Genomic DNA, 14,835 nt, shown 5'->3' on the forward strand with positions numbered 1-14,835 from the left:
AACAAGGGATGAGCAACTGGGATGCAGGGTTGCTGTGGGTTTTTGATTCCAGAGTTGACAGATGTGTCAGAAGGTAAAGGGGTTGCAGAGTTTACACATCAGCTCCAGCATTTTCCCAAACACATCATCACATCAACAGGATGATCAACTAGCAATGGAGAAAGAAGCCACAATGAGAAGAAAACAGGCTCTGAAGACCTGGGGTCAGGCAGGTTGGGCGGGGTGACCTAGGGTCAGCTACATTACCTCAGAAAGCCTCGGTTTCTTTATCTACAAGTTGGGACTCCTAGCTCTTTCTCACAGGATTGTAAATACCCAGGCACATAAAGGGCCTCCTTGCATCACTGTCTCTTGAAGTTTCATCCAGAAAATGACATCAGGCACTTCCACTCCCATTTAATTGGCCAAAGCAAGTCCTATGACCGCACCTTCCAGCATCCCTCTGGGAAGAGGGCAGAAACACTGGGCGGTGAACACCTCCTAGGCACTTTCTCCCACATTCTTTTAAAAGGAACATATGCTTTGGTTTGAAAAGCGTTTTGTGAAATAGCTTTTAAATAAATCATTATCAGATATAATATTAGTGCTGTTATTTATGGAGCAATGATGCTGTCTTATATGTAGCCTAGGAGAATATCAAGAAGGAAAGACTCCCAGAAAATGGAGTCAGGAGCCACAAAAAACACTCTCCGCTTTAGAGTTAGGGGCCCTTAAAGCATCAGCCCAGAGGGATTTCAGAATTGCTAGTGACCAAAGACTGCGGTGTTTCTCTAATTCTTCCTCTTGCTTAGTGGAAATGTTTTTTGGTTATTTTCCTTATTCCACTTTTGCATCATGGGCGTGTATAGGAGTTGTGGTGGCAGCGTATTTCTTCCTTTTAGTGTATAGGTCTCCAGATCAAGTGGGGCCACAGCTGGTCCTGAAAGAGAGCCACCTATGCCTCTTAGCTTGATGAAGAGGTCGCCAGGAATCACTCAGAGAATCTGGACGTTGAGCTTAGAGTCAGGTGGAATTTTGGGTTGCCTCATTTAGTCAAGATGGTTGTGATTGTCCCCCCCCCCCCCCCCCCGTGGGAAGGACAGTCAGATATCTGTTGCCTAAGTGAATAGACCATGGTGTTCATCAGTGTTGTTCATAAAATATTTTCAGTTTTTCTTCCAGACACAATGTAGATTTTTACTTCCCTGCCTTCTTGGAGTTAGGTGTGGACATATGAATTGCTTTGGTGAATAAAATGTGAGTAAAAAGGATGGGTGTCACTTGTAGGTGAAAGCTGTAGGGGCTCATGCACCATTCATTCATCAGACTTTTTTTTTCCTTTTTCTCAGTATGAAGCAATGTGGCTGCTCTGCCTGCTTGGGTCCCAGAGTCAGGAAAAAACAGAAAAGATCTGCAGTGAATATCAACTGAAGATTATTTTATGTTCCTGAAAATTGGGGCCTGATTGTCACTGTAGCACAACTTAGCCTATTGTAACTGATTCAAAGAGGTCATCTTAATTCTTTATAAAATTACTTTTTATTTTGGCGGGACTGTTTCCCCCCCAGGGGGTACACAACCGCACAGTAGTGGTTCTAGCTGGCCTTGTAGAGGTGGGGGCGGGTTCCCACTGCAGGCTGGGGTGACAGGGATCTCAATGTGGTCTCTGAGGGCCTCTAAGGGAAGAGTCATGGTGAAGTTCATAGTGAGGATGTCACAGGACTCCCTTAACTCATGAGCAGCATCTAGCCTATGTTCCAGAATATCCAGAGGCTGGCTGTGGTGTCCGGCTGGGGCACTGAGCCGCATGAGAGGGCGGCTGTGTTCAGTGGCTGATGATTCCTGTGCAATCTCTGAATCAGTGGCTTGCTATACGAATTAGTTTCATAGACTCTTGCCACACGACACAGTCTCCCTTTTCTGAATTCCTGGAAAATTTTGCAATACGCATGAAGCTCTTAGCCAGTTCGATTGGCATGTTTGATGACTTCTTAGTATTGTGTGACATACGTCAGATGTCAAGTGGTTGACTTCAGCTAAAAATATATTCTCTTCCCTTGCCTCATTTGTGCTTTATTCCTTCCTGGGTTTTATATCCCTAGTGCTCCCAGACTGTGTTATGTGTGCATTTTTTGATCCTATCTTGCATGGTGCGGTCCAGCACCCACTCTTTGTCTCAACTCACAGGGGCCTATATGTCCCCTAGCTCACTCTTTGGTCAACTGGTTCTCTGATGTTCTTTCCCATGGTGAATGGTCGAAGTCACACATCTTAGTAACTTTCAGACTCCGTCATCACGAGGTTGGGTCATCTCAGGGTACAAATATGCTTATTTGGGGAGCATTTTTCTTCCCCTCTATTCTCACTGGTACTTCAAAGCACCCCAGCTTTTAAGAAAACAAAAACAAAGATTCCAACAGATCTGAGTGAAAGACAGAAAGGTTAAATGTATGTTCGAAGAGCTGGTTTTCTTGTTTCCAAAGAGGAGATTCACCTTCTAATCTGGGGATTGGAGGAGAGGCGGCAGCAGAGACCTTCTAGTGGGAAGGCAATGAGGAGCCTCTGCCCTTAGTGAGTGGGGAAAGGGCTCAGAGCTGAGCTGAACTTGATGGTGGCGTCCCATAGCCTCATGCCTGTAAACAATCCATCCCCTCAGCCCTGCATATTTATGAGCTCCCAGAGCAGAGGGTTGGGGGCTTGGACAACTTGTGTGGGGATAAAGGGAGATCCTTGGATCCTGATTAGCATCAAGAGAGTCAAATGACAATTTTGGTACAGGATTTTACTTTCAGCCTTTTCTCTACACAACCCCCATTTGAAAACAGAGAAGGTTCCAGAACAATTAAAGGCACTAGCAACTCAGAGGCAACCATGAAACTGCTCATGTTGATCTAACATCAAAATCTGGTCTCAAGCCAAGTGCTTTATTATTACACAAATATAGTGTCTGTATTAATCCTTATTTTAAAAAGTCCTGTTTTATTAGTAAGGGGTAGTAAATTTTCTAGGCTAACTCTAACATCACTTGCTTTTCCCTTTTCTCTCTCAGTACCTTTCCTGGACTGTACACAGTATGCCAGGGAGAAGGGCCTGATGTGGAGTTACCTTGCCAACAAGCGCCGACCGTAAGTTGCATGGCTATGTGAGATGGATGAATGGGCCAATCGTTGGTCACCAGATAGGGTTCATATGTTGCTCCATCCATGTATAAGGTAACTACAGGAAACTCCACATTGATGACGTAGTAATGCCATTCTTTGTCACATATCTAATGAAAAGAAAGAGAAGCAACACTTAAAATTGAATATTCAATGAAAGATCAAATAGGCTTTTATTCTAATCATGAAAGGGGGAGAAGATATTTTTGGGTTAATCATTTTTATTGCCAGGAACTCAACAAACATAATGGTTGCCATAACTGAGGTTAGAGAAACTCATATGGAACATGATGGAGCAAACATGGGGCAGAGGAACATGGGAAAATCCGATCAGGCAAGTATTTGAGTATGGACAGAGTATCTTGGTCACAGAATTAACAGCTGTTGAGGTTGGCAAGTTCTTGGAGGACAGGTGGGGTTGACGGCTCAAATTTGTTTTGTATAAAATTCTTCTTAGTTCTTTAGTAGAGAAAGAAGTTAAATTAAAATTATTTTCCTAAGCTTGGGGGATAGATTAAGCTAGAAAAAGAGATACCAGATTGAAAGTGGAAAGGAAGGTGGGGATAGAGAAGGGAAGGAGGAAGGGAAAGAGAAAAATGAAATAGAGAATTAGGGGCAAGAAAGGAGGAGAGAAGGCGAAGAAAATGGGATGAGGAAGAAGGATGGAATGCAAATTAGTAGGAAACCCTGATTCCTTTGTCTCTAGGAGCAACCAAGGAGTCTTATGGCCCCTTCAACTCGTGCAAGATATATTCTGAGAAAGATGGTCTTCTCAAGGGGTCTCCCATGCATCCTACTTGGAGTACCTGGGGAGGCAGAGAAGGACCACAAATGGTCCTTCTGGCCTGGACAGGTACAAAGCACTCTTATACTTACAGCCTCTCACAACTTTTGTGCCCAAGATGTATGGTCTTTGGGCTGGTAACCAACTTTAATGGATGAACAGAGACACCGAGGGCTAGGATGGAATTATAATTCTTGACCTCAAGGAGCTGAACTCCCATAGCATGGTCCAAAATAGAAACCAAGACTAGTTAACCTTGGGAAGGGAGACAGGAAGGTGGCCAGGCTGGAGAATGGTACCCCTTCTCTCTGATCCCCTAAGCCAGTGCCTTGGGAATCATGTTTGAACCTCTCCTCCACACGCCTTCTCTCTCAAATCCCCCTGTGGAGGCCACCTGTGAAATGTTTCTCATCTGCACCCTCATCTCCATTGCCCCCGCCATCTGTGGCAATGGAGACAGATGAGTTCGGCATGAAGGTGACCCCTATGTGAGGGCGTCAAAGCCCTCCCTACATCCCATTCTGGATTAAATGTGCTGTTGCTCATGAATAGATAACACCAACAGGGATGCTAAATGATCTTTTCCCTTTCATTTTGGAATAGGAATTTTTTCCTTAATGTTCTTTTTATATTGTCCTGTCTCATATCTCAGAAAATTACTCCTTTTGAAGCCCATTAGCCTGATAAAGCCTGATGAATATTTTAGGGGCCCTTGGAAGGTAATCAGGAGGTGTCCAAGCAAGTACTTCCAAAATCCTGTTACAGCCCACTGTATGTACAGCTCGGTACCTGCTACGAAGATCCTAACCAAGTTTACACCCCTCTGGCTCCATGCCTGAGACCAGGTACTGGGCTGGGGGCGGCTCTTGGGCTGACCCAGTGGTGTGTGAGCGGTACAGACGAAGACCTGCAGACAGAGCCGAGGGGTGTTAGAAGAGTGGGAAACTGAGGAGGAGGCATCTAATCCAAGCAAGCCCATCCAATGCACCTCGAACTTGAAGTCTGCAAACAAGAATAGGCAGACAGCATATTCCAGAATCTGGAATATGGCTCACATCCTGGGGGTGTTCTCTGTGGCACGGAGAGATCTCTGGTCAGTCCCAGGATGGGGTGGGAGCAGGTGGCAGCGCCATGACCCTGACTGCATCCTATGCCCTTTGAAATGTAGGTAGAGCATGAGAATCAATGAGGCGGCATTTGGGGGGCTCCCCTGTCCTGGCCTCCATACCACCCTCCTCTCAGCCATGACTGCCATGTTGAACCCATGTGCTCGCTGACTCTGTGGCCCTTCACACCAGCTGACACTGGATGGAGAACGATCTTCTGACTCACTTCTTTTTCACAACTCTTACAGCATTTTTTAAAAAAAATTTTTAAATTTTTATTTATTTATGATAGTCACAGAGAGAGAGAGAGAGGCAGAGACATAGGCAGAGGGAGAAGCAGGCTCCATGCACCGGGAGCCCGACGTGGGATTCGATCCCGGGTCTCCAGGATCGCGCCCTGGGCCAAAGGCAGGCGCTAAACCGCTGCGCCACCCAGGGATCCCCACTTACAGCATTTTTGTAGGGCGATACAAAAAAATTCCAAGGAAGAAGTAAATAATTCCATAACTAACAGTAGCTGCAACCCCTCTCAATATGGCAATCGTTTCCTAGGTGTCCCCCCAGGTTTTCTGAAATGTGCTTCATGAACAGCAGCCCCCAGGATCCCCTGCATAAAAAGAGTGATCCTGCATACTGAGACTAGTTTTTTTTTTTTTTTTGGATTTCCCATTTCATTTGCATATCCAAGGCTTCCAGCAGCCTCAAAGTATATGGCTATAATAACTTTCCAACCTTGTTGGAAAATGGAACTTTTCTATTTATAGCATTCCTATAAGCACCCTGTGAAACAACAGTGGGGGAAGGTCAATTTGGATCACACTGTGTACACAATTTGAAAGTTTGCTGGTTTCACTTAATGTCAGCATTAAAATGCCTTTACCAGCTTCAGTTTAGGTGGCTGTATCGTATGGATATCCTAAACTATATTTAAATATTCCCTTATTATCAGGTGTTGATTATGTACCAGCAACATAAAAGATGCTGTAACATAATGCTGTATTTCTTTATGCATAAATGTTTATCCGCATTTCTGATGATATCCTTGGGAAAAATTCATGGAAGTAGAATTACTTCCAGGGTCAAAGGTTGAAGGTATTGTGAAGGCTCCTGACACACACTGTCAATTTTTGTTTTGTTTTTTTTTCTGCAAAAGTTTGTGCCTATTTCTTCTCCTGCCCACAGACTGTAAGAGTGCTCATGAGTTGTACTCTTTACCACATCGAGTATTAATAAAATACATAATCCTGGCAATTTGAAAGGGGATACATTTTAATCTCATTTTAATATGGTTCATAAAAGATGGCAAGATTTATATTCCCCAAGGTCAAAAGGGAGGGCCTTCTGGGAGTGGGGAGCAGTCTGAGCTAAGACACAGGCAGGAATGCCGGGGAGCTTGCTCAGTTAGCTCCTGATTCTGCATCTAGACAGGATTTTAGCTCAGACTAGGCTTATGTCTGCAGACGTCTCGCACCAAGTAATCTATGAAGGCAGCTAAAGGAAATGCCTAGTTAGGGTTTCACTAATGTGGATCTATGATTGGGAGGAGACCCACATTAGCCCTCTGCTAGAATTGGAGGGACAAACTGTAATTAAAAAATGATCAAGCCAGGAGGCAGCAAAAATAAATGTGTCAGTGCAATGGCTCAACCATGAAAGAAAGAAATTAGGCAAAGTGACCTTTCCCCGCGGGGAGAAAAGAACTTTAATTCCTGCCTGTTCGTGAATCATTGGTGAACGCAGTTGGCACCAAGCATGTCCAGTGCTATCCCCTGAGGCGATGCCCAGGGCCTCAGTTGGGCCAGAGATATTTTTCTCCCTGAACACCTGCAACTGTGTTCCCAGGGGGAGTGGCTGCAGCTGCCATTTACCGGGCAAGTGAACCAGAGACCAGAGAGCCAGGGATGCGTGTTGAGGAGGGACAATGCCAAATGGGGTCTGAGTTGGGAGTAGGCTGGTACTCCACAGTGAGTCAGGGGCCATGGAAATCAGGCTGCTGGCTGGTAGGTCCAAATATCCTTTCAAGTGTCAGCCCCTAGCACATAATAGGTAGGAGGGAAATGTATCTCATGTTGAATAGCTGCATTCAAAATACCTCATTCCCTCGAAAAACCAACGCCAGTCTTGCAACGTGGCCCCTTCAGGGTATCTGCCCTAGGAGTGGGGAAGAAGCACAGACACAGAGCATGGAGTGGTCAGGCTGGTTTGGGAAAGGCGAGGCTGGGAGATGAGGCTGCAGGGACAGATTTGAAGTGAGGCCAGAGGACCTGGGCTGCTTTCAGCCTGTGGGGGGCAGGAGGTATAAAGGTTTGGGGCAAGAGGAGGAGGATGGTAATCATAACAACAATCAATCCTGGAACATGCCTTTTGGTCTTTTTTTTTTTAAGATTTTATTTATTTGACAGCGAGAGAGTGAGAGAGAGTGAGCATGAGCAAGGGGAGCAAGGGCTGGAGAAGCAGATGCCCGGCTGAGCAGGGAGCCCGATGCAGGACTCAATCCCAGGACCTGGGGACCATGACCTGAGTTGAAGGAAGACGCTTAAGCAACTGAGCCACCCAGGTGCCCCCTGCATCTTGGATTCAAAGCAGCTTTTTATATCCCTTATGCTTTGGAATCCTCACTGCGAACCTTGACAGTAGGAGGGCCAGTTCTGTCTCCAGCACCTCCAAAAGATCGCGAGAGAAATGACATGGTTTTGGATCTCAAGAAGTAGATGTCGGGAGTTCGATGTCACACGAACCCCAATTGGGCTTCCACGTTTAGCTTCTTGTGTGTCCGTCTCACACACAGCCAGTGGCTCAGCTTTGCATACTCCCTGCCATATCAGGGCCTGGGGCAGATACTTATCTCCCGATGGACTTGCAGGTCCGATTGCCCCTGGACGGTCCACCTGACACACCACAGGCGCTTCCAACTCACGGTGTCCAACATTGAGCTCAATGTCTCCCACACTCGCTCCCCCTGTGCCCCATCCTAGGTCCCTGCCTCAGCAAGTGCTCCTCATCTGATTTGTTGTCTGGGCCAGAACCCTGGGCATGGCTTTAGGCTCCCCCACTCTTTACCTCCCTCCAGCCAGTGTGCCACCAAGTAGTGACGATGCCTCTCTCATCCATCCTCACCTCTTGACCTTCACTCATTCCTGCTCAGAATTTGCAACACGTACTCAAGGGGGAAGATTGAGGAGATGTGTTCCTGACAGGCTAGTGCAAGGAGAGCGTGCGGGCAAGGGGAGAGGCCCATCTGCAGCAGGGGGATGGCGAGAAAGCTCTGGCATGAGCCTGGGGGGCAGAGCCTGCAGCCTACTAGTGCCCGGCTGTGCCAAGGGCCGCACGGGAGGCAGTCTGCAGGCCAAGCCTGTGGCGGGTGGGCTGGGTGGTGCACCAGCTGTAGGAACTTCTGGGACAATCATGTTCTGGACTTTGGGAAAATAACTGAACCTTTTAAATCCTGACTCCTTCACCTGTAAAGTAAGGATGATAAGAGTACCTGCTCACAGGGTCATCATGTGAACTGAGCTAAAATAAAGCTTGTACCATGCTGGGCACTTATTTTCAGCCTGAGCAGATAGGGAAACCCCTTTCCTCTTCCAAATACATTGAGATGCTGCATAAAATAAAACAGAAATAAGCGAGTTAGAAAGAGAAGTCCTTAGGCATAAAAAGTTAACAAAACTCCCAGGCTGGCCCTGAGTGAATGGCTGCTGAGGGGTTGGGGCCCACCCTTTTAGCAGTGGTTTCAAAGCCACTGGGAGAGGAATGGAGACTCAGGGCCTCCACGCAGAGAAACCTGGAGGCTGACGTGTCTGCATAAAGCCCACAGCTGCGGAAGGACTGTCTGAAGCCTGCGTCCAGGGACAGTGGCCACCATCATCCTAGGAAGGCAGGCAGGAAGCCACACACGGGCTCTGGAACAAGTCAGCTCTGAGATGCTAGACCCCCAAGCCCACTCTGTGCACGGGCATTGGCTCCAAATGTATGTGGCCTGGCAGGTGTAGAAATCCAGGACTCAGAAAGGAACTTAATGGGACAGACAAGTCTTTGGGCTTTCAGAAAAGGCCTGCTCAAAATCTATTGACGGGATGTGCCCATCACCTGCCTAGGGCAGAACAATTCCCGATGGCCTAGAGCTCAGAGTTAACATTTACAAAACAAAGAGGAAGCAATCCTTTGTGTGCCAAAGAAAAAGCAGGCAAAACAAGTGGTCAAACCTGGGTTTCGGGAACCACAAGAAATGGAGATATTATTATTATTATTAAAGATTTTATTTATTCATGAGAGACACACAGAGAGCGGCAGATACACAGGCAGAGGGAGAAGCAGGCTCCCTGCGGGGAGCCGGTTGTGGGACTTGATCCTAGGACCCTGGATCCCAGCACCTGGGGATCAGGCCCTGAGCCAAAGGCAGACGCTCCACCACTGAGCCACCCAGGTGCCCCAGAAATGGAGCTGTTAGAAAGGAAATAGGCGAAGGCAGGTTTGAGAAAGAATCAAAGCAAAATTCTAGAAATAAAAGACGTAGTTATTGAAATAAAAATAAATCAAGAAAACTGACAATGGAATTAGAGAATTGGGTGATAGATGAGATTAGAGAAAAATGAGAATCTGATAAAGCAATGAAGAGGTATGGATCCTATGGATGATCAAAGGATCCGTTCCAGCAGACAGCCTAGCCTGACAGATGTGTGTGGGGAGGGGGCCTGGTGGAGAGCAGTGGGGCCGGGCTCCCGAGAACCTCAAGTGCCACACTGAGGTGTGTGCTACTTTATTGTAGTGCCTTGCATTCTAGAAAGCCATTCTTTACTTCCACAGCCTTCTCCTGTGTTAGATTAGATGACTGTGGACACAGAGAGAGCTCCATAGCCTCTGCCCCACGGGACGTATCTGATGGGTGGGTCAAAACTGAACCCCTTTCCTGAAATGGACAGCGATTGAACTAGGAGGGTTGAAACCAGGCAAATCAGGTTCTCACTGGGAACTTGCAAGGCCCTTTGGCCTCGGTCACTATTTTGGAACATTTAGAAAGAGGAGGTTTTGGTTAGTGCCAAGACCAACCTCATGCCAAAGCGAAGATGCCACTCTCCTTTGCAAATCTCTTTAAGATCCTCCCAGGAGGACGGCTGCACTTCCAAACTGGCAGAGAGACAGAGAGAAGTACGGGTGTGTTTTTAGGGGAAGGTAATTATGACAGCTCAGAAAGCACCCGCTGGGCCTTCTGTCAAAAAGCAATTGCTGACTCAGGGCAGCAGAGCACAGGGGAACAGGGAACATGAAAGGTAGCTTGTGTCAAAGAGACCACCTCATTTGCAATCTAGTTGAGCAACATTTGGGCAAATCCCCCAAAACAATCCTGAAAAACTGTCCTTGCAGTTGGTGCTTGTACCATGTAAATCAAGACTTGTGTGCACCAGGATTTAGGCTCGTCCACGGGGAGAGAAAACACACCTAGTAGGCACTGAGGATATGGCTGGTACCCTGGCACCATGCTATGATCTTTGCCTGTGTAATCAGCTCCTTGGACCAGCTGTTTATTCTTCCCCAGCGCAGCCTTTAAACAATGCCAATCAGCTCTCCCTTCCACCCCGGCGGGACCCCCTGGGAAGATCCCTCAACTTCCAGGTCTCACCGATGGCTTTATTGCATGTATTCAAATTGAACTTCAGTTAGTCTCTCATCCAAGCCAAACCCTGGGTCTGCTGTGCAAATTCTGCAAAGCCCCATGGAGTTAGTAGGGTTGGCAGGTTAACGTGGGAGCCAGACGTTGGGGCAGCAAATCTGCCCTCAGTGAGGTGGGGACTGTGCATTCTGAGTGCTCGGTCTCTCACAGGAGTGAAGAGGAGGAACGGGACCGGCCAGGGGAGAGGGGCCCCTCACTAGCCATCAACCATCAATTCAGGGAAGTATGGCCCTTTCAGCATTCTTTCCCGACTGGCTGTTTCGAAAACAGTCCTGCGAGGTACATCATGAACAACGGTGCCAGGGTCAAAATCGGAAAAGCTCCATTTCACACAGTTAAACGGGTTTCTTCTGGCAAGACTCCATAAAACAATGGTTCTCAAAGTGTGGTCCCTGGACCAGCAGCATCAGCCCCAGATAGTGTTATGGACCGAATGTTTGTAGCTTCTCCAAATTCCTATGGTGAAGCTCTAAAGCCCGGTGTGATGATGGTATTTGGAGGCAAGATCCTTGGGAAGTTAAATAGGTTTGAGCAGGGCTTGATCCCAGGACCCCAGGATCATGACCTGAGCCAAAGGCACATGTGTAACTGACTGAGCCCACCCAGGAGCTCCGCTCTATTTATTTTTTAAAGATTTAATTGAGGGGAGGGGAGAGGGAGAGAATCTCAAGCTGATTCCACACTGAGCACAGAGTCTGACGTGGGCCCGGATCCCACACCCTGAGATCACGAGCTGAGCCAAAATCAAAAGTTGGATGCTTAACTGACTGAGCCACCCAGGCGCCCTGGGATTAGTGTCCTTATGAGAAGAGGAGCCAGAGCCCCTCATTTTCCCTGCCATGTGAGGACACAGGGAGAAGGTGACTATCTGCAAGCCAGGAAGTGGGTTTTCACCAAGAACTGAACCTGCTGGCACCTTGATCTAGGACTTCCCAGCCTCCAAAACTGTGAGAAATAAACATTTATTGTTTAAACCATCATGGGCTGGCTTTCAATAGATCACAGCGGGGGAGCCGTTCTGCAACGTATGAAACCCCGATCCAGAAGCAGGTCACCTACGAATGGCTTAGCACCAGGTGCCCCACATATGTGACAGGTGAGGGGTCGGACCTCTTTTCAGTTGCGTCCTGTTTCCCCCAGACGAGGAGCCCTCTGCACCTGACCCTGGTCCCGATGCAGGGGGAGGGGCACGCTTTATCGTATTTTGTTGTGCCTGGAGCTAAGACACCTGGAAATTGTAAGAAATGCAGATTCTCAGGCTCCACCCCAGCTCCGTTCAACAGAAGCCTGCGGGTGGGGCCCAGCAATCTGTCTCCAGCAGGTGTTCCGCTAGGCTAAGTTTGAGAACCTTTGCCTCAGCGACTATGCCAATGTGGGCAACAGAATAGTCAGTTTACCAAATCTGTTGACCGCCTTTGTGTTCCTGTTAGGTCCCTAAGAATATCACCGGAAACAAAAAAATCTCCAAAGACACATGCTGTGAAATTCATCGTGTGTGTCGAACGCTTGTTAACCGAGTCCCAGGCACCTTCCCGGCACTGGGGATGGGAGAGTGAACAAAGCAGGAAGATTTCCGCGGGTCCCTTCCCACTTTCCAGCATTTGCCCCAGTGTCGCCCCCCTCCCCAGCCCCCAGCCCCCTCACCCGCTGACGAGGCCTCCCTGCTTCTGCTCACAGGTTCCCTGCAACTCTTCCTCTTGAGCATGAGGATTCCCTTGCCCCAAAGCAAAAGGCCTCTCTTAAGCCTGCCAAGCTTTCTTCCTCCTTCTCAGTTTTTGCTTCGAGGACACACCACAGAATTCATCTGGGGATATTTTCCTCATGAGCTTACTGAACAGCTGACATCTGTCAGGACCCGGATGGGAGCTGCGGAGGCGGGCCAGGAAGCCCCGTGTCTTCAGTTTGACAATTAGGAAAGGGACCGTTTCTCCTCAGGTGTTCTTTCCCTGATCACAATCAATTGCACAAAGACCAAGCAGATCGCTTGCCCTGAGAGAGGAATGGTCTCGAAAGTGAGATGCTTTCCTTTGGGGCTGAGGTGGGTGCTGTCCCTCCTACAGAAGACGCTGAGCCTCTCCAGGTGCAGCGTAAGGGGCATGATGCCCACCCAACAATCCCGCTCACGGACCAACCGACCTACTGAACGAATGAATGGTTACAGTGAAAGCCAGTGAAAGCCGGTGACCCTGGAAACGGATGCTCTAGAAAAGGGGGCCCAGCTCAAAGCTGGGTGGAGAGCGGTCCTGGGGATAAGGCCCTACCTGGGTCAAATACTTAGAATTCTGACAAGCTCACCAGCATGGTGGCCCGAGAGAAGGGGCTGAGCAGGCCCAGCACTCATGGAGGGTTCTGGGCAGAAGATGAGGCACGGGAAGGGGGGGTGTGAAAGTCATCGGATCCAAGTGGGTCTAGAGAAGACCCTGACTAGGGAAGGGCCCAGGCATGTTGAGTAAACCTCCTCACGGCCTCTGGCTTCAAGGCCCATCCTGGGGGTATCAGCGACTCTGTGCATTCCCACCAAGAGGCAGTGGCTTTGAAGTGAGTCAGCCCCGGGGGAGATTTCAGCTGTACCCTCTTACCTGGACTGGGACCTGGGGCAATTTTCCTTTCTTTTTTTTGTTTCAAAAGATTTTATTTATTTATTCATGAGAGACACAGAGACACAGGCAGAGGGAGAAGCAGGCTCCTCACAGGGAGCCTGATGTGGGACTCCATCCCGGGACCAGGGATCACGCCCTGAGCTGAAGGCAGACACTCAACCACTGAGCCACCCAAGAGTCCCTTCTTCCTTTTTTTTTTTTTTTTTTTAAAGATTTTATTCATTTATTTGAGAGAGAGAGAGAGAGAGAGAGAGAGAGAGAATGAGCAGGGGAGGAGGAGGGGCAGAGGGGGAGAGGAAGGAGACTCCCTGCTGAGCAGAGAGCTAGATGTGGGGTTTGATCCTGGAACTCGGGGATCACAACCTGAGCCAAAGGCAGATGCTTCATGACCAAGCCACCCAGGCACCCCCTTTTTAAAAAAATATTTTATTTATTTGAGATAGAGTATGAGACAGAGCATGAGCAATGGGGAGGAGGAGAGGGAGAAACAGACTACTCCCACTGAGCAGGGAGCCCTATGTGGGGCTCAATCCCAGGACCCCAAGATCATGACCTGACCCAAAGGCAGACGCTTCACCGATTGAGCCACCCAGGTGCCCCTGGGGCAATTTTCTTAAACTTTCTTAACCTTAAACCTCATGGTCAGTTTCTTCATCTGTAAAATGGGTAGAACACCTGTGTTGCAGGAAGGTTTGATTGTTTATTCAATGGATGTCTACTGGTAGCAATTATAGATCAGGGACTGTTCTAGGTGTTGAGTATATAAAGTGGGCCAAACCAGAAGCAGCTCCTTCCCTAAGGGAATAGATGGAAAATAGAATATTCACATGAATAATGGAATGTTCTATCTGCAAGAAACACCACGCAGCAGGGTACAAGGTGCCATTTGAGCTTGTAGTTGGGAGATCGGACCTGTTTGGGGGATGAGGAAGTGAGGGTGAAGAAAAGGAGGCCAGAGAGTGGGCCGATGGAGGTAAGAACAACGTTCAAGGAGGAGGGAACAGCACAGACAAGGGCCTGGGCTGAGCACAGAGGGGGAAGGCAGAGCTTGTGATATGGTGGGCAAAGGACTTGGCAGCAGAGGATGTCAGCCCTGCTGCTGCCAGCACCCCTTTGTGTCAACCCCAAACTCACTGCCCGTAGATTAATCTTCCTGTCTCCTCAGGCTGGGTTCTGCACTGCTCCAGATCTGTGGGGGTGGTGGTGCCCACTTCCCACAGCAAAGTGCTCACTGCTCAGCCTGACCCTAGCGAGGGGTGCTACACAGGTCAGTCCTGGGGCTCTGGAGCCAGACCTCCAGGGTTCATAGCCTGATTCCACCACTTCCTGGCTGTGTGACCTCAGGCAAGTCACCATCCCTCCCTGTGCCTCAGTTCCTTCATCTGTAAGATTGAAATAACAGTAGTAACTACCTTGTGGGGTTGTCCCAAGTCCCGCACAACCCTCAAGGCACGTGTGTAATTTCACATTTGTTAGTAGCCACACTAAAAAAACTAAAAAGAACCAGGTGAAATTAACTTTAATAATATTCTCCAGT

General features: G+C 48.3%; 1 protein-coding gene across 2 annotated transcripts in view; it reads right to left on the reverse strand.

The window, feature by feature from the left end:
• The window catches only part of CLSTN2 (calsyntenin 2), a 613,123-nt gene that overhangs the window by 46,180 nt on the left and 552,108 nt on the right, over positions 1-14,835 (reverse strand). For both annotated transcript variants that reach the window (XM_072792507.1, XM_072792508.1), the window contains exon 9: positions 3,085-3,247. In XM_072792507.1, the coding sequence (XP_072648608.1) occupies positions 3,085-3,247 (163 nt within the window). The remainder of the gene's footprint in view (positions 1-3,084; positions 3,248-14,835) is intronic.

This window comes from Canis lupus, chromosome 22 (genome assembly GCF_048164855.1).
Source record: "Canis lupus baileyi chromosome 22, mCanLup2.hap1, whole genome shotgun sequence".
Taxonomy (NCBI): domain Eukaryota; kingdom Metazoa; phylum Chordata; class Mammalia; order Carnivora; family Canidae; genus Canis; species Canis lupus.